Source organism: Oncorhynchus gorbuscha, linkage group LG17, assembly GCF_021184085.1.
Source record: "Oncorhynchus gorbuscha isolate QuinsamMale2020 ecotype Even-year linkage group LG17, OgorEven_v1.0, whole genome shotgun sequence".
Lineage (NCBI taxonomy): Eukaryota > Metazoa > Chordata > Actinopteri > Salmoniformes > Salmonidae > Oncorhynchus > Oncorhynchus gorbuscha.
Window position 1 is genome coordinate 41,745,029 of NC_060189.1, and position 24,431 is coordinate 41,769,459.

The 24,431-nt window shown below is 43.6% G+C and overlaps 1 protein-coding gene across 2 annotated transcripts; it reads left to right on the forward strand.

Moving 5' to 3' along the window:
* The first annotated feature begins 1,369 nt into the window (after positions 1-1,369).
* On the forward strand, positions 1,370-24,431 carry LOC124001164 (potassium channel subfamily K member 2-like). Of its 2 annotated transcripts, none has more exons than XM_046307765.1 (8): positions 1,370-1,519; positions 4,772-4,991; positions 6,454-6,544; positions 10,168-10,285; positions 11,967-12,127; positions 13,403-13,589; positions 14,016-14,155; positions 19,951-24,431. In XM_046307765.1, coding segments are annotated over exons 1-8 (1,242 nt in total). In that variant the 5' UTR covers positions 1,370-1,518; the 3' UTR covers positions 20,275-24,431. The 2 variants fall into 2 exon arrangements, with proteins under 2 accessions (XP_046163721.1, XP_046163722.1); XM_046307766.1 differs by lacking the exon at positions 1,370-1,519 and adding an exon at positions 1,656-1,784.

A 24,431-nucleotide genomic window follows, 5' to 3' on the forward strand; every position in this document is an offset into this window, starting at 1 on the left:
GCACATGGTTAATAGCCTAAATATTGACTTAGGATAAGGGCCTATGGATAATTGTTTTTGCGGAATTTTACCTGAATTATTGCATTGCTATATTTAGGCAGATTAGAAACAGTGAAAATGGGACAGGTGGAAGCAGTAATTGGACTCCCAAGTTCTGGGGCAATAAGATGGTACATTACATTGGAATTTTACACGCAACCACATAGCCACACTGTAAAAAAAAATATTGTGTGAATTGAAATTTACTCAAAAAAACAACCAGCATTTCTGCAAGTTGTTTCACTGATTTGTTAATTTTATTTTGCCATTCATGGGAGAATAAATCCAACTTAAATATTTTTGGTTGTCCTCTTTTAAAACAAGAGGACAACCAAAGATAGAGAAAATAAAGTGAATGAACTAGAAGTCTGGTTTTAATTGCCTTGAACTTCCTATCTTGTCACGTGGAGATTGTGGGTAATTCAACATTTTGTTGACTTTATGATTATTTTACACAATGTTGTATGCATGTTTGAAGAAAGAAAAGTATTCTTTCAATATTAGTATTAATCAGCTTGTTGTGCCATGAGGTGTAGGTCTAATGGATCATGATAAACTGATATCCAAACCAACCAGGCAAAATAATATTTAATGATGAGAAGGCCCATTCCCACATTTCCCCAATGCTTGCTATAAAACTGCCAGTTACTATTAGTGGATTGCACGAAAATGCTCCAGAAGAAGTGATCTAATTATGCACTAAACAGTACTTGAAACACCCAAATAATGTTTTCAACCCCTTCTGGTAGTACTCCCAGTCCCTGGCCAGGTGTTGCACAACACTTCATTAAGTGGTGTTACAACACACTGTGTCAGGTTTAAAAACATCTCAGGATGACGTGTTTCAATACTCAAGGAAAGTTAAGGTTTTGACTCCTTTGCGTTGGTGGCAGCTCAGATGCCATTCGTTTTGGTGTTACAAAGCACTTCATTTTAACAGTGCAGTAGCACAATGCTGTTGGTGTCCAACAGCACTTTCCTGAATTTGCTGGAAGCAATTTGACCCCACCATCAACCCAGAGAGCCCCATGCCTATCCCTTTCCTCCCCTCTCCTCTCCTCTCCTACCTGTCCCCCTCTCTCCTCCTTTCCCCCTGTTGCCCCCTCTCGTCCCTTCACACCGAGCACAGACGTCAATTCAACATCTATTTCACGTTGGTTAAAAGTAATTTCATGGAAATGACGTGGGAACAACGTTGATTCAACCAGTTTGTGCCCAGTGGGTCTTCTCTGTTTAGTCTGTCCCAGGTATCTTAATGCGAAAGTGAAACGGCCGGTCAAACCGAGAAAGAGAGAGAAAGAGAGAGGGCTCGGCTCTGGTGCCATGTGGAAAAGTCCGCCTGCACGGATCTGCCCGTGAGCACTGACGGGGCAAAGAAAGGTAATTGGAGAAAACGGTAAAAGGAGATATAACGTTCAACTAATCACGGAGAGCACGTCTGGTGAGAAGCGGAGAGCAGAGGGCATCGGCTAGCGAAGAAGTAAGTGGCTCGCGTTCAGGTCTTTTAATGTTTACCAGACTGGTGTGTGTGTATGTGCGCGCGTGTAAGTTACGTGTACGTGCTTGTGTGAGAGGATAAAGACTGGGTGATGATCCAATCTCTTATAGAGAGAGGGCCGGCAACTGCCCGGTGTAGACCGTATAGGCTATTGAATGAAAGTGCTGAACGATTGTAGCCTATTATTGTTCAATCTGATGATGCAGATTCCCCTCCGGACGACAGAACTGGCAGCTGGTTCACTGTGGTGAGACAAAGTTAGACCAGAGTTTAGTGAAAAGTAGTCACTGCACAAACTTACTGTTCCGTAGATAATACTATTAGATGATGTTTTGTTTGTAAAGTTCTGCAAATAATGTTTTGCACTTTTTGAGTTTTGTTGGGTTCTGTTATTGGAGTTTTATGGTGGGATGTGAGTTCCCTTGTGCATTTAGACAATTGGTATACCATTTTTACACATAGCTAAAAAAAAGTCTAAAATGATTAGTAGTTCTTTCTTTCTTTCTGAATTTTACTCAAGCAGCACCGCGTTATCCCGTGCGTATGCCTAAAGACAGGTGGAGCGCACTGTTTACGGGCATATTTTATCCCCAGCCCTCAATCTGTGCAAACATGTATTAACTCGCTTATTCTGCACATTTAGAATATAATTTAAACAATAATAAGCATTGGCTGTATGTGGTTGAGATTGGATCGCCTGGATATGTCCTAGGTCAATGGGTTCCCTCTAGGAGGGTCCGGGGATGCACCCGGTGAGATTTTGAAGGGAAAATACAATCCAAAATATTCCGGAATATTTGGTGAATGTATCCCAACCACAACTGAAATATCCATAATGTGTGTATTACTTTAAACTGTTGGTCTAACTAACAGTTCAGACAGTAATTGAGCTTGGCAATTTGTTTGTAGAACGACTGTGAGAAATTCAGTTCTCGGGTGCGTTCAGTTCGATTGAACGCTTGTTACGTTGCGTAATGGCTTGTACTGAATTACACTTTTCCACAAAAAGTTATTCAACTTTCTTCAACAAACTTTGAGATAGCCTAAGTTTTCTCTGTTTGGTGTGTGTGACGGGTGTGGCTTGCAATGAGTGACGTATTTGAAGGGCAGGGGTGTATTTTGAACGCACAATCCAACCGCTCCCTGTTTTTAAACTGGTTGTTCAGAATAGCACTGTTTCTGTTTAACTGAACTATGGGTTGCGTTTTTTTGTACTGAACGCAGCCCTGGTGACTTTTCTACTCCAAAATGAATGAAAATAAAATGATGGTGACCATTCAAATAATTTTTCCCTCCAGAAATGAGCCTAACAACATATTGGTCCATATTATCAGGCTGGTGTGTTATTTAGCAATAAGCATGATCACCCATAGCCCTAGTGATTCAGCGTAGTGGCTGCAAATAAATAGGCTGAATCATGCCCATCCCAAACTTTTTCAGTCATGGCCTCCTTTCATCATGGGGGGGAACATCCAATTTATTTTGTAAATCAAATATAAAGATGATTCTGGAACTATTCTTAGTGTGAATATTAGGTTGCATACACATGATGAGTACTTCCCCCCCCCTCACAATGTTGGCCTTCACATTTGTTTTCTAAACATAAGTAAGGAGGATAGGTTGCTGCTGCTGGTCCGTCTGTGAGACAGGCTGGCTGCCACTGACTGGGGAGAGAAACAGTCTTGCTTGAGCCTACTGCCTGAGGTTCAGAGAAACAGCCCTTCTCTAGTTCTGTAGCCTACAAAAAAAACAGTTGTTTCAAAGTTTATAATAGGTCCGTGCTATCCCCGGATCCTTGGGACATCCCTACCCATTGAAGTTTAAATGTAATTATCAAGGTAAGGTTAGGGTTAGGTAAGGCTAGGGCTATGGTTATGGTTAATGGTTGGGTAACGGTAAGGGTTAGGATTTAGGATTTAGGGTAGGGACATCCCAAGTATCCCGGATTGCGTTTATAATACTACCTAAATTGTCTTTGAAAATTGTGCCCAATATAACCTTTACCAATTATTACTAGTTTTTGCACTCATCACTTCACAATAGAAACCTTTTTCATTAGAAAAGTATCCTTTTCTATATCATTTATATTCGTGCTAATGGATTTAGCATGTTAAATGTGACTGTACTTCTTTATTTGTTACAAGTTAGCTCCCAGGAGGAAGGGTTTGTTAAGAAGAGAGAGGAGAGAGAGAGAAAGAGAGAAACTAATGCTCCATTCTTCTTGCAAGTCTTGCACAACTTTTTTTCATCCTTCACAAACCAAGGCGTCTGAGGACCGGGCCAAACCACGCACGCACGCACGCACGCACGCACGCACGCACGCACGCACGCACGCACGCACGCACGCACGCACGCACACACACACACACACACACACACACACACACACACACACACACACACACACACACACACACACACACACACACACACACACACACACACACACACACACACACACACACTGTCCACTACAGCAGCCTACAGCATCCTTATTCTCACAGTAATCAACGTTCAGCTACTGCTTCTTTATGACTACTCTCACACACACACTCTCCTCTACCTGATTTGTTTTAAAACAGCCCTTTTCCTAATCCCATGTGGATACACGCATGCACTCACACACACACACACACACGCACGCACGCACACACACACACACGCACGCACGCACGCACGCACGCACGCACGCACGCACGCACGCACGCACGCACGCACACACACACACACACACACACACACACACACACACACACACACACACACACACACACACACACACACACACACACACACACACACACACAGTAAATGGGTGAAAGCAGCAGAATAGTAGATGTGTGTGTGTGATTTACCTTGCTACAGCAGTTTAAGAGCCCTGCTGCTCGCCGACCATGTCTCACACAACATTATTTATTGATACATTTCTAACATTACCAACAAATGTGTTTTCATTCTGCTGAAGAACACGTGTCAGATCTACTGTACACAGCACCAAAGCATAACATAAGGAAAATGCACACACAAAAATCACTCACCAGCCACATGGCTCTGCCCAATTTGTGCTCTCCCTTAAGGTATGTGTATGATGATGATGTGATATCAATGAGACTAATAGTATGAACTATTTGACAGGAAATGAAAGAACATACTTTAAAAAATACACTATCAATGAACCAATCAACTAATAATTTCTGTTCCCTGATCTCCCACCACACCCCCAACCTCAAACAGTGGCAGCACCTAACCTACTGGATCCAAAATCCGCCACTCACAACAGCAAGCCCTGCCTTTCCTTCTCCGCCAAGTCAATCACGCTGAGCCCTAGAGAGGAGTGTCAGGCCATCGCCACGGTGATGAAGTGGAAGACGGTGTTGGCCATTTTCCTCCTGGTGGTTCTCTACCTGGTGGTGGGAGCTGCCGTGTTCAGGGCCCTGGAACAACCCCACGAGAGGTAGGGGAGACCGGGGTTGGTTGTCACACTTTTTACTCTCGTGTGTATTTCTCAGCGCCAGTATATATTGGAAGACTATTTTCAACAGTAATACAAAGACCAACGTGTAACGTCTTATTTCAACATGGAGTTATAAGTCATTAAAACACATTCTGTCCACTTGTGACAACTAGCCCCATCGCGGGGTTGGTTGTCACACAGTATAGAGTAGGTTGTCACAATGTTTGTAGCTTATTCCTTTTGTAACAGAAAGTTAAGCAATATAGCAAACATAGTCATATAAATAGCCAAGCCTTTCTTTGGTCTAACAATATTGCTAACAAAATTCTGCATTTTATACCGTGAGAACAACATATGACATTTTGAGTAGATTTGTGTGTGTATGCATGTGTTTGCATATGCCTGTGTACATGTGCGGGTGTGTGACTGAAAAATGTGTGTGTGAGGCAACAAACCCAGATAGCAAAGATACCTCTTCCCAACAGATGTAGACATGATGCATCGGGAAGATGCAGTTTAGACATCGTTAATTGTCACAGATGTGGCCAGGCATCAACATTATATTCTGAAGTCTCTGCGAAGTCCTTCCAATGCGCAAACACTCTCCACACTACATATTCCCAACACATTTTGATAGGTCAGCCTAAGGTGTTCGTGTTTACTGAGAAGCGAGGTCTTTATAGCAACAACAGAAAAGAGCATAGGATTTATTGTATACTGGCAGTGGCAATGTCCCCAAACAAAAGGGTTATAATGGAGTTGATTTTTATTGATTTATTTCACCTTTATTTAACTAGGCAAGTCAGTTAAGAAAAATGCTTATTTACAATGACGGCCTACCCCGGCCAAACCCTAACCCGGACGACGCTGGGCAAGTTGTGTGCCGCCCTATTGGACTCTCAACCACGGCCGGTTGTGATACAGCCTGGAATCGAACCAGGGTCTGTAGTGACACCTCTAGCACTGAGATGCGGTGCCTTAGACCGCTGCGCCACTCGGGAGCCCAATATAGTGACAACTATCCCCAACCCCCTCATCCCCCAATGCTAATTAAGATGCTAGTTAGCAAATGGATTGACCTACTGTAGCAACTCAGAAATAGGTTTGGAATCTAGCTCTCCCTTTCCTGATTCCAACAAACATAATTCTTAATTTATTCTCATGTAATTCAAACATTTCAAAAGTAAGTACCAAGAAAACACGTATTTTTACTTTCACATATCAAAAACACTATATTTTGCCATGCTAACATTAATTGACCAGGTGGCTGAGTTCTTTAAAATAATGAATACTTTTTCATCTTAAAAATATTACACATGGCACACTCTAGATTGGGAGTAATAAGCACTGTGACAACTAACCTGTGAGATAACCAACCGTGGTCTCTCCTAGATCCCTCCCTTATCTCTTTCTCATCCTGTCTTCCTCTTCTCTCTCTCTTTCTCTTTCTCTCTCGCTCCAGTGCTCAGCGCCTGGCTATCCTGAATCAGAAACTAGAGTTCCTCTCCACACACACCTGTGTCAACCACAGCCATCTGGAGGAATTGGTCAAGGTACTATGTGTGTTTGCGCATGTGCACATGGACGGACTCCCTTATCTCTTCAAAGCAGAGCTTTCTCCTCCCTCGCTTTCACCGCTTTCTCTGTACACCTTCTGCACTTTTGTGCAGACTTGTGTGAGCGTGTGTGTGTGTGTGTGTGTAGGATCATGTTTATAGCCAGAGTGACTCATTGAGAATGCATCTCTGCTGTAGATGCTGGTGTTGCGCCAGAAAACATCCCTCATAATGATCTCAGCATGAGATATAAACTACCGGTGATTTCATGTAAATGCTAATATGGCCAAAAAAAATGGCTAGCTACCCAAAAAACTGTAACGATGTCTTTGAGAGACAGCAAGTGCTCATTGTGCAAATGTATTTATGTTTTAAATAAACATTGGAGATAAAATATAGTTTACATGTTGTCAACAATCTAACCCAACCCTGTCTGTTTTGCCCCATAGTTGCGCATGCATCGGTTTTATTGCTAAATGACCAACCAGTCCATAAAGCCAGTGAAACGTCAGAACACACACAGTAATGTGTTGGTTTTACTTTCTTTTTCTGCTATTAAAAACCTCTTGTATAGATTGGTCTATTCATTAGAAGTAATAATCAGAAAACAATAATGAAATCAAATGTGTGTGTGTGTGAATGGCCATGTCCCGAAATCTGTTTTGCCTACTACTAACAAAACAACATGCTGTGTACTAAACATACTACTTAGATGTTACTGTTAAATAAAAATGTGTGCAGTAAATATCATTATACAATGGGTGAGTCTAACCTCGAATGCTGAGTGGTTATAAGTGCATTCCAGCTGGTGTCTATTCCACATGTTTCCACTGGCTAATATGTGATGTTAAATTTCCTATTTACTCTGTTCCATCTGACTGCGCAATCTACTGTCTCATCAGTCCAGGCAGGAAAGTTATAAACTTGATCTCCACTATAAAACACATCTAGACATTATCCTGTATTTCTTTTTTTAAACCTTGCTGTCTGTCTCGCCAACATTTGCAACATTGTTTCAATATTAAAATTTGATCTCCAACTGTCCCATAGTAACGTGTTGTAATGAGGTGCGTGTTGGTGGCAGGGAAGTCAGGCGCAGGAGAATCGAACTTAGTAAAAAAACGTGTTTTTTAATCCGTGCTTCACAAAACTCCAAAACCTAAATTACAAAATAATAAAAAGTGGGTACAAAACCCGTCGCGCACCAACACATAATACACAAACATACAATCAAACGATCTCCGACAAGGACATGAGGGGAAACAGAGGGTTAAATACACAACATGTAATTGATGGGATTGGAACCAGGTGTGACAATACAAAACCAATGGAAAATGAAAAATGGATCAGTGATGGCTCGAAGGTCGGTGACGTCGACCGCCGAACACCACGTGTTGTGTTGTGACTCGGAGAGAGAGAGAGAGAGAGAGAGAGAGAGAGAGAGAGAGAGAGAGAGAGAGAGAGAGAGAGAGAGAGAGAGAGAGAGAGAGAGAGAGAGAGAGAGAGAGAGAGAGAGAGAGAGAGAGAGAGAGAGAGAGAGAGAGAGAGAGAGAAAAAAAGAGATTAATCTGCAGATCCGAGGTAGAGACACTGACTATTCACAGTATGTTAAAGAATTCTAGTGAAGTAACCCTTTTGGACCACCCTATCTGCCACATTGAAGAACTCCGGATTAAGTGAATTATCACTTCTACCTCTAATCAGAAATCATAGGATTCATTCATGCTCCTTAAATGCCAGGTTAAGGTTACACACTAATCTTCTGAGAGAGAGAGAGAGAGAGAGAGAGAGAGAGAGAGAGAGAGAGAGAGAGAGAGAGAGAGAGAGAGAGAGAGAGGCAGCATTTCTCAGCCAGTCAAATTCATGAATTGATGGATATATACAAAGAGATGTCAAGTGAAAAAGGGTCAAATTAAACGGAGTGCAGCTTGTTTGCGATCTATCCAGATTCATTTTGAAGTTATTGTGTTAGCTGTGTTGTTGGCTAGCTTCTCTGAACATCAGTGTCCTAACGAGTGAGCCTATTTTCTATGACAGGCGACATCGTGCCTCGTTAGCTCATTGTTATGGATGTGTCGAAATAAATGTCACTAGAAAACAGCTTAAACAAATGCAACTACTGTTGTTATTCTGTCTGCACTGTTTTAGTTGGCGAGCTAGCAAGCAAGGGATAAGAACGTTGCAAGCCAGTTTGGCAATGGAACATTTAGATCATACAACTGGTTCATGTCCATCAATGTATTTTTTTAAATGTATTTTTTTTTTAACTTGGCAAGTCAGTTAAGAACAAATTCATATTTACAATGATGGCCTAAAGGCAAAAGGCCTCCTGCGGGGACGGGGCCTGGGATTAAAATAAATAAATACAATATAAACATAGGACAAAACACACATCACAACAAGAGAGACAACACAAATCTACACAAAGAGACATAAAAACATAGCAAAGCAGCAACACAACATAACAACAACATGGTAGCAATATAACATGGTAGCAGCACAAAACATGGTACAGCCATTATTGGGCACATTCAACAGCACAAAGGTCAAGAAGGTAAAGACAACAATACATCACACAAAGCAGCCACAAATGTCAGTAAGAGTGTCCATGATTGAGTCTTTGAAAGAAGAGACAGATAAAACTGTCCAGTTTGAGTGTTTGTTGCAGCTCGTTCCAGTCGCTTAGCTGCAGCGAACTGAAAAGAGGAGCGACTCAGGGATGTGTGTGCTTTGGGGACCTTTAACAGGATTTGACTGGCAGAACAGATATTGTATGTGGAGGATGAGGGCTGCAGTAGATATCTCAGATAGGGAGTGAGGTCTAAGAGGGTTTTATAAATAAGCATCAACCAGTGGGTATTGGGACGGGTATACAGAGACGACCAGTTTACAGAGGATTATCGACTGCAGTGATGTGTCCTATAAGGAGCATTGGTGGCAAATCTGATGGTCGAATAGTAAAGAACGAATAGATGGCCAAACAGATACAGAAAAAAATACTAAACGACTGTCGCATCTCGCAACCGAGCCAATAGAACGAACGACCAGCCGTAGCAACCCTAGATTTGTTTCGAGACAATATCTTGTGGAAGGATGAAATAGTATGAATTAATTCATCAAATAACATTTAGAATGAAAATATGTCAATCATTATTTGAATATGTTGGTAACCCGTTGTGTAAAAGGGATAATGGCCTCCATACCGGTATTTGGAGGATATATTGGCACGGGTGTTGTTATATTGGCACACCGTGCCAATACATCCTCCAAACACGGGCCTCTCGGGCATTATCACTTAAACATACTAGGCTCACCCATACTGAGAATGCATCATCTTATGCACAATGTCGTTGTTACCCACCATTCATTCAGTTTGGTACAGTGTGCCCCTCAGCTTATTACCAACTGTTGTCAAACACACTTAGGTCTGATTAAATAATTCCCTTCCTCTCGCATGCAGCGAATTCTATTAGATTAAACCCGAAATGAGTATGACATCCGGGCATACTCAATTTTTGAAATTTCACAGTCTAAAAAACTTTACATTTTCACACCCAATCAACCTACTATTTAGAAGTACAGGTATTCGGACATGGCTTATGTGTGTGTCTCATCCACAGCAAGTGGTGTCAGCGATCCGTTCAGGGGTGAACCCAGCAGGGACTCTGACCAATCACAGCAGTCTCTGGGACCTAAGCTCATCCTTCTTCTTCGCGGGGACCGTCATCACTACTATCGGTAAGGGTGTATGTGTGTGTGTGTGTGTGTGCTGCGTTTGTGTGTGTGTGTCTTGTGTGTGTAGTATGATGTGTACAAAATCTAATTCAACCTCTCAGTACAGTCAACATTACAATGTTAAACCACGCGAGTGTTGCTTTAGCAGTATGCTTAGGGTCATTGTCCCGCTCGATGGTGAACCTCTGTCCCCATCTCAAATTTCTGGAAGACTGAAACAGGTTTCCCTCAAGAATTTCCGTGTATTTAGCACCATTGACCATTCCTTCAATTCTGACCAGTTTCAAAGTCCCTGAAAAACATCCCCACAACATGATGCTGCCACCACCATGCTTCACTGTGGGGATGGTGTTCTTGAGGTGATGAGAGGTGTTGGGTGTGCGCCAGACATAGCGTTTTCCTTGATGGCCAAAAGCTCAATTTTAGTCTCATTTGACCAGAGTACCTTCTTCCATATATTTGGGGAGTCTCCCACATGCCTTTTGGCGAACACCAAAGGTGCTTGCTTATTTATTTTAAGCAATGGCTGTTCTCTGGCCACTCTTCTGTAATGCCCAGCTCTGTGGAGTGTATGGCTTAAAGTGGTTCTATGGACAGATACTCCAATCTCCACTGTGGAGATTTGCAGCTCCTTCAGGGTTATCTTTGGTCTCTTTGTTGCCTGTCTGATTAATGCCCTCCTTGCCTGGTCCATTAATTTTGTTGGGCGGCCCTCTCTTGGAAGGTTTATTGTGATGCCATATTCATTCAATTTTTTAATAATGGATTTAATGGTGCTCCATGGGATGTTCAAAGTTTCTGATATTTTTTAAGAACCCAACCATGAGCTGTACTTCTACACAACTTTGCCCCTGACCTGCTTGGAGAGCTCCTTGGTCTTCATGGTGCCGTTTCCTTGGTGGTACCCCTTGCTTAGTGGTGTTGCAGGCTATGGGGCCTTTCCGAACAGGTGTATATATACTGAGATCATGTGACAGATCATTTGACACTTAGATTGTACACAGGTAGACTTTATTTAACAAATTATGTGACTTCTGGAGGTAAATGGTTGCACCAGATCTTATTTAGGGGCTACATAGCAAAGGGGGTGAATACATATGCACGCACCACTTTTCCGTTTTTAATTTTAATGATTTTTTAAAGTTATTTTTTAAATTTCACTTCACCAAATTGGACTATTTTGTGTATGTCCATTACATGAAATCCAAATAAAAATCAATTTAAATTACAGGTTGTAATGCAACAAAATAGGAAAAACGCCAAGCGGGATGAATACTTTTGCAAGGCACTGATTACTGGACATTAAAAATATTAAAGTCAGTGGTCTGCTGACTGGCCAGCTCATCCTCTTCAGGAGGATGACATCATCCTCAATGAGGAATTAGCAAGCATTTCTGAAGCGGTCTGTTTGAGATACAAGTTTGAGGCGGGGTTTTTGAGATGTTTTTTTTCTCCAGTTTATGCTTTGGCCACAAATACAAGTATAGGATCAGTCAACAATATTATTTGGGTATGAGTTAACAGAATATGAACTTTTTAAAGTTACTTTTTCACTGGACAGTTACTTTAAAACTGCAGCCTTTTCTCTCATCGTCATCGCAAAATCTGTATAATTGCAGGAAATTAGCTTTAAAATGGCAAACGTGTTTTTTTTTAAGAGTCCTTTTTTATTCTGTCCCTCCAGGTTTTGGGAACATCTCCCCCCATACGGAGGGAGGGCGTATCTTCTGTATAATTTATGCCCTGCTGGGGATCCCTCTGTTTGGCTTCCTACTGGCTGGAGTTGGAGACCAATTGGGAACCATCTTTGGGAAGGCCACCGCCAGGGTCGAGAAGATGTTCGTGGTGAGTCCATGTAGAAGAGGTGTGTGTGTGTGTGTGTGTGTGTGTGTGTGTGTGTGTGTGTGTGTGTGTGTGTGTGTGTGTGTGTGTGTGTGTGTGTGTGTGTGTGTGTGTGTGTGTGTGTGTGTGTGTGTGTGTGTGTGTGTGTGTGTGTGTGTGTGTGTGTGTGTGCGTGTGTGCGCGTGTGTGTGCATCCTTACATGTGTGAGGCCACTCTTAATTACTTCTTTATCCCAGAAGAGTAGAGGCCTGTCTGTCAGTTTATCCCAGATGAAGGTTGTGAATGTCTATTCATTACAGTTAATAACACCCTAGTGTATTGCCAGGAATAATTGGAAGAGAGGTCTGGTGCATTGAGAATACAGTAGCTATTCAATTCCTATGGTCCAATCTGCCCCTCATACCTCCTAATCATCCCTAGATTTCAGTTGGCTAACTTGGCAACTCTTCCTCAAGTCATTGTTGTATATAAGAAATGTGGTCTCAGTCAACTTACCAAGGTTATTATAGTGAAAAAAAAACAACTAAAACTAATCATTAAAAAAACATTTTGTAAACTGAAATAAAGTAATTAAAAAATCTGACTGAAACTATGAAAGCATAATGATTTTTTTGTTGGGGGGGGGAATCAAACGGAGCTTTAAATGGAGTTTTCAAGCTTCTTCTCTAATGGGATTTTCGTGCTTCGGCAGGTCACATTGAGATTTACTTTATAATTTAAAAGTAGACTCAGCGAGATGATGTTGCCACAAGCATAGAGTCACATGTAGTTTTGCGCATGTGCACGGGTGCGCTTCACACAACTACAAGGTGGTAGCTACGGGACCAAAACAGTGGGGAAGTTTCAACGCTCCTGGTTGTTGCAGAAATTGACCCAATACTACTGTTTACTTCATGCATCTGAGTCTACCTTTTAACCTGACCCATCACGTTATGCATTAGTGCCTCACAATGGCAAGAATTGACATTCACAAAAACACCAAACTTATACAGTACAACACATAGTTGTCTCCTAGCCTCCTCCGCATAGGCTTCTTTCTGTCCCTAACACTATAACTAAAACTGAAACTAAATAATATATCAAACTAAATAGAAATGTTTTTATGAAACTTCAAACGAAATAAAAACTAGTGGATCTGAAAACTAACTGAAACTAAACGGAATTTCAGATAAACACAAAACTATAATATCCTTGCAATTTAGCTGGTGAAATTAGGGTTAAATACTGGTGATTAAATAAAGACCTCTCTTTCCCTTTCTCCCGCCCTCCCGCTGTAGCAGTGGGATGTAAGTCAGACTAAGATCCGTGTCATCTCCACCGTTCTCTTCATCCTGTTCGGCTGTCTGCTCTTCGTGGCGCTGCCGGCGGCCATCTTTAAACACATTGAGGGCTGGAGCGCTCTGGAGTCCCTTTACTTTGTCGTTATCACCTTGACAACCATTGGTTTTGGGGACTTTGTCGCAGGTAAATTATCACGAAGAAAGTCATTCAAGTCCTAACTTGAAATGTGTATGCTTAAGTACATGTACGCACGCACGCGCACACACACACTTTTTTAGTAAACCTTTATTTATACAGATTTGTTTCATGAAGATATGAATCTCTTTTAGAGACCAGTTAAAGGCTGCAGCAGTCAGCACACATGAAGTGAGCTACAGTGAGAAGGGAGAGACAGTATAGAAGGGATGATTTAACCGCAGCTATCAGTGAGAAAAGTGTCTTATCTCTGTCACACTTTCCCCATTCACTCAGGGAAGTGGGGACAGAGACAGGACAGAGATAGAATTTACTGCAGGGTCAGAACTAGAACAAGGACCTGGTTAGACGGAGAGATAAAGAGAGAAATTAAGGGGTTGTGTGTTTGTGTCTGTGTGTGTGTGTCCTCTCCAGGTGGTTCAGAGATTGAGTATCTGGACTACTACAAGCCTGTGGTGTGGTTCTGGATCCTGGTGGGGCTGGCGTACTTCGCTGCTGTTCTCAGCATGATAGGAGACTGGCTCAGAGTCATCTCTAAGAAGACCAAAGAGGAGGTATCTCTCTCTCTCTCTCTCTCTCTCTCTCTCTCTCTCTCTCTCTCTCTCTCTCTCTCTCTCTCTCTCTCTCTCACATACAAACACATCAATCAAGTGTATTTTAAAAAGCCCTTTTTAGATCCACAGCTTTCAGAAAGTGCTTTAAAGTTGCCCAGCCTAAAACCCCAAAGAGCAAGCAATGCAGATGCAGAAGAACAGTGGCTGGGAAAAACTAACGCACACACACAAACACACAAACACAGAAATGGATCTGAACCCGGGTCTCGGCCCCACGGGAGAAACCAACGTCTTGACCGTTAAACCAAGAGGAATTGTCCTATTCGGGAACGAGCTGACTCTGATTTTGAAGTCGCAGTCATGGCTACCTCATCACTGTCCCTAATTAAATCAACTACTACTATATCCTCTGATAGACATTACTGTGAGACTCTCCAGTGACACTCTCCAGCTCAACAGAGTGTAAGGTAACACATTATACAGAAAGAGAGAGAGAAAGAAAGAGGAGAGAGAGAGAAAGAGAATCCTTACTGCCCCCTCAGAGTTATCACGCTGACATCCTGCTATTTTACGCAGCGTCATCACTCCACAAGTGACATCACGCTTCCGTCTATGATGGTCAGACGTGTGTGTTTGTGTGTGTGTGTGTACATGGCTGTGTGTTCGTGCATAGGGCTGTGGCGGTCACAAAATTTTGTCAGTCAGTGATTGTCAAGCAAATAACTGTTGGTCTCACGGTAATTGACAGTTAATTAACATAAAAACATTTAGCATCTCCTGGCTTCCACACATAGAATTACAAGCCACTGATATAGACCTTTGGAACATCTATATTTTAAAAAGTATAATAAATCCATGTAATATAGCCTTCACCTTCACAATAAATCCATTATTTATTTTAGACAGGACTAAAGAAGCATGAAATGAAGAAAATGTAGTCTATTTCAGAAGAGCATAATCGCATATTCTCAGTTGTCCTTATATTAGGTCCTGATCTGGCTATGCCAAATGCCTGTGGGCTACACTAGTTCATTTAGCAGACAGAATTTAGAATTCCGTGGTATTATTTATAGTATGAAGAATACAACTGAACAAAGCTGAATAAAATAGAAAGGATATTTTATCCAAATGATTTGAGGGAGTGTGCACATGTGGCTATTCTGTGTTGAGCGGTTAACAAATAAATAGGTATTCCTAAATGCTTTATTTAGCATAGAAAATAGTCTATGATTTGGGTGACTGGAGTTTCTGACAATTCTATGGGCTTTCCTCTGACACCGCCTATCATATAGGTCCTGGATGGCAGGAAGATTGGCCCCAGTGATGTACTGGACCGTACGCATTACCGTCTGTAGCGCCTTACAGCCAGATGCCGAGCAGTTGCCATACCAGCAGATTCCGAGCAGTTGCAACCGGCCAGGATGCTCTCGATGGTGCAGCTGTAGAACTGTTTGAGGATCTGAGGACCATGCCAAATCTTTTCAGCTTTTGTCGTGGCCTCTTCATGACAGTCTTGGTATGTTTGGACCATGATAGTTCGTGGGGTGATATGAACACCAAGGAACTTGGAACTCTCGACCCGCTCCACTACAGCCCGTCGATGTTAATGGGGGCCTGCTCGGCCTGCCTTTTCCTGTAGTCCACGATCAGCTCCTTTGTCTTGCTCACATTGAGGGAGAGGTTGTTGTCCTAGCACCACACTGCCAGTTCTCTGACCTCCTCCTCCTGTCTCATCGTTGTCGGTGATCAGGCCTACCACTGTTGTGTCAAAAGCAAACTTAATGAGGAGTCGTGTTTGGCTTTGCAGTCGTTGGTGAACAGGGTGTACAGGAGGGGACTAAGTACACACTCCTGAGGGGCCCAAGTGTTGAGAATCAGCATGGTAGATGTGTTGTTGCCTACCCTTACCACCTGGGGGTTCATTGACTACCACCTGTATTCAATGAACAGCATTCTCACATTCCTTTTGTCATGTTCCTTTTGTCCAGGTGGGAAAGGGTAATGTGGAGTGGATTTAAATTGTGTCATCTGTGGATCTGTTGGGGCGGTATGTGAATTGGAGTGGGTCTAGGGTATCAGGGAGGATGCTGTTGATGTGAGCCATGACCAGCCTTTCAAAGCACTTCATGGCTACCGACGTGAGTGCTATGGGGGGTGTGGGGGTTAATCATTTAGGCAGGTTACCTTCGCTTCCTTGGGCACAGGGACTATGGTGGTCTGCTTGAAACATGTATGTTTGACAGACTCGGTCAGGGAGAGGTTGAAAATGTCAGTGAAGACACTTGCCAGTTGGTCCACGCATGCTTTGAGTAAACGTCCTGATAATCCGTCTGGCCCAGCGGCTTTATGAATGTTGACTTGTTTAAAGGTCTTGCTCGCATCGGCTACCGAGAGCTTTATGACATGGTCATCCAAATCAGCTCTCATGCATGCTTCTGTGTTGCTTCACAGTCCTCTCACAGTTCTGGGCGACTTTAACCTCCCCACGTCTACCTTTGACTCATTCCTCTCTGCCTCCTTCTTTCCACTCCTCTCCTCTTTTGACCTCACCCTCTCACCTTCCCCCACTACTCACAAGGCAGGCAATACGCTCGACCTCATCTTTACTAGATGCTGTTCTTCCACTAACCTCATTGCAACTCCCCTCCAAGTCTCCGACCACTACCTTGTATCCTTTTCCCTCTCGCTCTCATCCAACACCTCCCACACTGCCCCTACTCGGATGGTATCGCGCCGTCCCAACCTTCGCTCTCTCTCCCCCGCTACTCTCTCCTCTTCCATCCTATCATCTCTTCCCTCCGCTCAAACCTTCTCCAACCTATCTCCTGATTCTGCCTCCTCAACCCTCCTCCCCACCCTCTCTGCATCCTTTGACTCTCTATGTCCCCTATCCTCCAGGCCGGCTCGGTCCTCCCTCCCGCTCCGTGGCTCGATGACTCATTGCGAGCTCACAGAACAGGGCTCCGGGCAGCCGAGCGGAAATGGAGGAAAACTCGCCTCCCTGCGGACCTGGCATCCTTTCACTCCCTCCTCTCTACATTTTCCTCCTCTGTCTCTGCTGCTAAAGCCACTTTCTACCACGCTAAATTCCAAGCATCTGCCTCTAACCCTAGGAAGCTCTTTGCCACCTTCTCCTCCCTCCTGAATCCCCTCCCCCCTCCTCCCTCTCTGCAGACGACTTCGTCAACCATTTTGAAAAGAAGGTCGACGACATCCGATCCTCGTTTGCTAAGTCAAACGACACCGCTGGCTCTGCTCACACTGCCCTACCCTGTGCTCTGACCTCTTTCTCCCCTCTCTCCCAGATGAAATCTCGCGTCTTGTGACGGCCGGCCGCCCAACAACCTGCCCGCTTGACCCTATCCCCTCCCCTCTTCTCCAGACCATTTCCGGAGACCTTCTCCCTTACCTCACCTCGCTCATCAACTCATCCCTGACCGCTGGCTACGTCCCTTCCGTCTTCAAGAGAGCGAGAGTTGCACCCCTTCTGAAAAACCTACACTCGATCCCTCCGATGTCAACAATTACAGACCAGTATCCCTTCTTTCTTTTCTCTCCAAAACTCTTGAACGTGCCGTCCTTGGCCAGCTCTCCCGCTATCTCTCTCTGAATGACCTTCTTGATCCAAATCAGTCAGGTTTCAAGACTAGTCATTCAACTGAGACTGCTCTCCTCTGTATCACGGAGGCGCTCCGCACTGCTAAAGCTAACTCTCTCTCCTCTGCTCTCATCCTTCTAGATCTATCGGCTGCCTTCGATACTGTGAACCATCAGATCCTCCTCTCCACCCTCTCCGAGTTGGGCATCTCCGGCGTGGCCCACGCTTGAATTGCGTCCTACCTGACAGGTCGCTCCTACCAGGTGGCGTGGCGAGAATCTGTCTCCTCACCACGCGCTCTCACCACTGGTGTCCCCCAGGGCTCTGTTCTAGGCCCTCTCCTATTCTCGCTATACACCAAGTCACTTGGCTCTGTCATAACCTCACATGGTCTCTCCTATCATTGCTATGCAGACGACACACAACTAATCTTCTCCTTTCCCCCTTCTGATGACCAGGTGGCGAATCGCATCTCTGCATGTCTGGCAGACATATCAGTGTGGATGACGGATCACCACCTCAAGCTGAACCTCGGCAAGACAGAGCTGCTCTTCCTCCCGGGAAGGACTGCCCGTTCCATGATCTCGCCATCACGGTTGACAACTTCATTGTGTCCTCCTCCCAGAGCGCTAAGAACCTTGGCGTGATCCTGGACAACACCCTGTCGTTCTCAACCAACATCAAGGCGGTGGCCCGTTCCTGTAGGTTCATGCTCTACAACATCCGCAGAGTACGACCCTGCCTCACACAGGAAGCGGCGCAGGTCCTAATCCAGGCACTTGTCATCTCCCGTCTGGATTACTGCAACTCGCTGTTGGCTGGGCTCCCTGCCTGTGCCATTAAACCCCTTCAACTCATCCAGAACGCCGCAGCCCGTCTGGTGTTCAACCTTCCCAAGTTCTCTCACGTCACCCCGCTCCTCCGTTCTCTCCACTGGCTTCCAGTTGAAGCTCGCATCCGCTACAAGACCATGGTGCTTGCCTACGGAGCTGTGAAGGGAACGGCACCTCAGTACCTCCAGGCTCTGATCAGGCCCTACACCCAAACAAGGGCACTGCGTTCATCCACCTCTGGCCTGCTCGCCTCCCTACCACTGAGGAAGTACAGCTCCCACTCAGCCCAGTCAAAACTGTTCGCTGCTCTGGCCCCCCAATGGTGGAACAAACTCCCTCACGACGCCAGGACAGCGGAGTCAATCACCACCTTCCGGAGACACCTGAAACCCCACCTCTTTAAGGAATACCTAGGATAGGATAAGTATTCCCTCTCACCCCCCTTTAAGATTTAGATGCACTATTGTAAAGTGACTGTTCCACTGGATGTCATAAGGTGAATGCACCAATTTGTAAGTCGCTCTGGATAAGAGCGTCTGCTAAATGACTTAAATGTAAATGTAAATGTAAATCCCAACAGCCCTATTCGTGCATGTGTGTGTGTGTGTGTGCATGGTACCAGTAATGACACACAACAGTAATGGAACAGATGATATACCTCGGTCTATCACAATGGAACTCTATTTAATGTGTTTGTTCCAGAGTTTGGTAGCTACCACCCAAACCCACACATTTTGTCAGAGCTCTGACCTGTCAGAGCTCCGACCTTCTGCAGACTTCTCTCCCCTGGCTTACCTCTTTCCTTTGATAAGAATGTTTTCCAATTCAATACAGCGTTCCTAATCAAATCAACTACCTATAACCTCTGATGAACATTACTGTGAGACTTTCCAGTGACACTCTCCAACCCAACAGTGTACAGTAACACAGTATACAGAGAGTGAGAGTGACAGAGAGAGAAAGAGAGAGAGAGTGTGTCTATGTATGTGTATGTGTGTGTAGAATAGAATAACTTGCATTTGTCAGAGCTCGAACCTTCTGCACTTACACAGCTCTCTTTTTCAAGTCTTGTTCACCCAGAGCATCTTTATATCAATACTTTATCATCCCAATAACTCTCTGTTTGACAACCTCTAAACCACTAAAGATAACACACATGTTAATAATGCCATGGTGTGTGTGGCCAGGCTGCTGTAATTGAACACACATGTAATTGAGGTGACATCCAGGATACGTCGAGAACAAGCAGTCTTTCACAGAATCTCTCCCTCCTCCTCGTCTCTCTCTCTCCCCTCTCTTCTCCCCCCTCTTCCTCACCTGTCTCCCTCCTCTCCTCTCTGCATCCTCTTTCTTTCTGTCTCTAGGTAGGGGAGATCAGGGCCCATGCAGCAGAGTGGACGGCTAATGTCTCGGCAGAGTTCAAGGAGACCAGACGTCGCCTCAGTGTCGAGGTCTACGACAAGTTCCAGCGGGCCGCATCAATCAAACGCAAACTGTCGACCGATCTGGGCTTAAACTCCACCCCCGAGCTTACCCCACCCAAGAGGATACTGCCCGTCAACTTCACAGATGAACGGGAGAGGGAGCCGATGTTCCCGTATATGACCAAAAATGGAAGTATTTTTCAGAATGGACTAGGGGGAGAGCCTAGGAGAGGTGACGTGGCTATTATAGAATACCTCAAGTAGAGGTCACAAACTTTCACCTCTGACCCCTGACCCAGCTTCAGCACAAGCCACACCCACCTGGTTACAACAAGAAATGGCAGCCATCTTTCAGCACAGGGTGTATGACATCATTAATCAACAGCTGCCCCGATAACAGACTATATAACTATATGACTATGATTATGAAGCGGTTTGATTATTAACTACAACAGAATCACAACATGAATTATGAACTAGGAACATATCTTTATGGATCTGAATGGAAGAGTTACATTCGGGGAGCATATGTAAGGTCAGGGCAAATCTGAATTGACATCCTAATCCTAGTGCACTACCTTTGGCCACAACCTCACTGGGTTCTGGTCAAAAGAATAGGGTGTCATTTCAGACATAGCCTTGGTTTATGTATCCTATTTATTATGTTGCCAATTTATGAGGAATATTAATGAGGATGTCTATATGCCTTTAATCAGAGAATGTGTGGGTGTGCATATGTGTGAATGGGTTCTATGGGGTTCTAAGAGTGAACCTTTCCCCTGACTGTTAATCAGAACCGGACCTCTTAGCTTTCTTTCTACTGAAGGAATCACAGCAGTGTCTTAGTCCTTTTCTACCAACAGACTGTACATGCATGTGAATTAGCAGTGTTTTCTCTTTCTCTTTTATCACTCTCTCTCTTGTCATTTTAAACAGCGAGACAGTTTGTCATTTAGAGTACGTGACTGTAGTCCTCTGGGCTGCTCTAGGGATGCTGGGAGTGTGGAGCAGCAAATGGAAGCTCCACTATGACTGTTTCAGGGCAGACATTTTAAGGCCAGACACTACAGACTGAAATGACAGTTTTGCAGCTACCTATACATTTTTAGATTTGTTGGTATTTTGGTCAATTAATATTAGTATTTTCAAAAAGTAAACATACAAATGTCAAAATTTTTATGACAATTGATATTTTCTTTAGTTTATCATACTACAGTCAAAAATGTCATGGATTTTAACCACTTTAAAATGGACATACATCCATAATTTCAAAGCTCACTACATTGAATTACACATCATTTAAAAGCCCATTTCATAAAGAATGTAACAAACTTTACCATATGTAGTAACTTACTTTGAAGAGATGGTGATTGGGTCTTAATAGGTGTTTGGTAGTCTAAATTCAGTGTATTTATCTTTAACGGCCACTTCCAGAAAGTCAGACTCTTTCCACACTGCAAACTAATTTTCCTCATCTTTAGAAGCATCTACATTCACCAAATGATGTATGGTTTATCCATGGACATATTCTCAGATATCTCTACAGGGGCGTAGGCATGGGTGGGCCTGGGAGGGCACATCCAAATATCTGCAGACCCACCCACCAACACATTTCTGTACAATGTTACGTACTTTAGTATTGTACACATAGAAAGATGTTAAAAAAAACGTATTTATCCACAATCTGCTCAGAGTAAGTCTGTCCTGAAGTGGCTTAACAAAATGAAACCAAAATATTTAGGCTGACTTAATCCAGTGTCCCGAAAAATGGATTTGCGGCATAGGAAAATATGTGCATATTTAATGATATTGCCTCATTTGCACATTTTAGTATAATGTATAAGAAAAGGTGCAATACAAAAAAAGTGTTATAGTTGACATTGGTGCCAGTTTTTTGCGATGTCAAAATGGAGTCCTACTACATATTGGGGAGGGGAGGACATATCGTCACAAATGTTGAATACATTTCTTCTAAACTATTTGGTCTTAATTTAGAGTAGGCTGGTTTTAGGGTAACGGTTAGGGTATGGGTGACGGGTTAGTTAGCCACAGATTTATGGCGCTATACTTCTGTCCTCTCTAGGATGGCCAGATAGTGACAGCCATGTAGAGAGGGTGAGGCTAACTGCAATTGGCTGGCAGAAATGTCTTCTTAGTCAGTGTCTCTGCTACCAGGAGAAACAGCCCTCGTCGTCTTGCTTTTAGTTCAACACGTTTCTGAAATCGACAGTTCTGATCAACATCATGTTCCCATATTGAGAGCTATGCCAAATCCGAAGGAGATGAGGGTGTGGCGGTTGACTATCAGGCAGATGTTGCCCAATTATTGGCAAAAGAGCTGATCAGGTTGGTTAAAAGACCAATTACTGGAAATAGATTAGAATTGCCAACTCAGATCTGTAAATCATGTTCTCCTTAAAGGAGATGGATGAAGTAGATCCACATGGCTTATCAGTCTGTTCAATTCTGATGGAAAAGCATACGCTCTCAGCCACGCCTGTCAGCATATCCATTCATGATTTATTTTTTACATGCACATGCATCACATGCATATCTATTTTTCATAGCAATACGATATCTTATCTTATAGTAGCCCTTTCTATGTTCAGTGTGACGTACAGTATTTTTGACTGAAACCATAGAGGGGTATTTGAGGAGGAGGGGGTTGAGCCAGCCGATGTACTCTAGATACTGAGAGCTAGCCATCGTGCAGTGACGTCACCCGCCCTGAGATCTAGTCAACTGTCACTTGTGCATATGGTTTGGATGTGTTGTGAATTTTCTGCACATTGCAGACGGATGCACAGGCCAAATTACTTTGAATGTTACTTGAAGTCTTACAAAAACAATGAATGAGCTGGTGAGACACAGCACTTTAACAGGCTATAGAACCATCAACACTCTGCATTCTACACACACACTCACACGGACGCACACTCACACGCACGCTCACACACCTGAGGGTTCTCTCTCTCACACCCCGAGTACACCTGCCATTCAAAATGCACTTTTATTTAACTGCCTGTGTTTAAAGTTGCAACATTTATTGTGTTCACGGCTAACTATTTCACCACGAAAGGCTTTTGTATCGTCGTAATGCGGAGATAAACTGCAACGCTTCTCTTTCTAGCGATGTTGCTGCACGTCTAGCACACAGTCCACAGGGCTGTGTTGTATTCATTAACACCAGTGTCAAACCATGGCTAAATTCCATTATCCACATTAGCGTCCCACCTAGAAGGCAAGCTAAATACACTGCTTCATTCTAAGTAGTAGGCTAGATGCTAAAGTGGATATTGGAATAGAGCCCATATGTGAAATCCCTGACATTTCAGGGTACTATTATTTCTGACTGACCATCACTAGTAGGTGGAGAGATATAGAGGAGTGGATAGGAGGATAGAGGACAGTAAAGTACTGTACTAACATGGTCTAAAAAGCCTGGGGAGCAGCACCACACAACGTGTGTGTCATTCAGGTCATGGCGATGTGTTACTTGATTGTGTCCACAGCAGTGCCACAGTAGTGTCCTTGACTTTTCTCTGTCTGTGCTACTGTCAGATCTGGGTCCAATATGCATTTATTTTGTTTCAAATACTTCAGGTACGCTCGATTTAGCTTGACTAGAATGCAGAGTTTGCATTTGGGACTATACCATTAGTTCCATTGTGCTGGACAAGCTACATCAAACACACCAAGTATTTGTAATATATTAAACGTGTGTAAATGGCCCAGGTCTGGCTATTATTACAATATCTTTAGATGTTGTCTAATCGCTGCAACGGGTTCGGGAGAGGCGAAGGTGGAGTCATGCGTCCTCCGAAACATGACCCGCATAACATCGCTCCTTAACACCCGCCAGCTTAACCCGGAAGCCAGCCGCACCAATGTGTCGGAGGAAACACCGTTCAACTGGTGACCCGGTCAGCCTGCAGGCGCCCGGCTCGCCATAACGAGGCGCTAGAACGCGATGAGCCAAGTAAAGCCACACCATCCGAACCCTTCCATAACCCGAATGACGCTGGGCCAATTGTGCACAGCCCGGAATGAACACGGGTCTGTAGTGATGCCTCTAGTACTGCGATGCAGTGGCTTAGACCGCTGCGCAACTTGGGATGCTCAGTATCTTTAGCTTTGACTTTAATATGGGTTATTGATGACTGTTAGCATGTTTGATATTTTTAGCTGTGCTAAAAAAAAACTGACTGTTATTAATTCCATGCCTGGACTCTATTCTGCAAATACAACATCAGATATGTTCAGGCTTTTATGATTGTTAATCTTTTTGTTTTCTCTGTTTGTTTGAGGCATTTCTATACTGGCTGTCTGCCAGAGATAAAGTTAATTCTGTAAAAATGTCTGTAGAACAAGTCTATACAAAATCTAACTGGTTTGTTTTTAAATATATATATCTAATGACT

What these genes read in the sequence shown, in the direction of transcription:
- LOC124001164 (XM_046307765.1), top strand. An exon ending in ATCTGGAGGAATTGGTCAAG is followed by an intron (nt 6,545 to 10,167) that starts GTACTATGTGTG and finishes TCTCATCCACAG; the next exon opens with CAAGTGGTGTCAGCGATCCG. An exon ending in TTTTGGGGACTTTGTCGCAG is followed by an intron (nt 13,590 to 14,015) that starts GTAAATTATCAC and finishes TGTCCTCTCCAG; the next exon opens with GTGGTTCAGAGATTGAGTAT.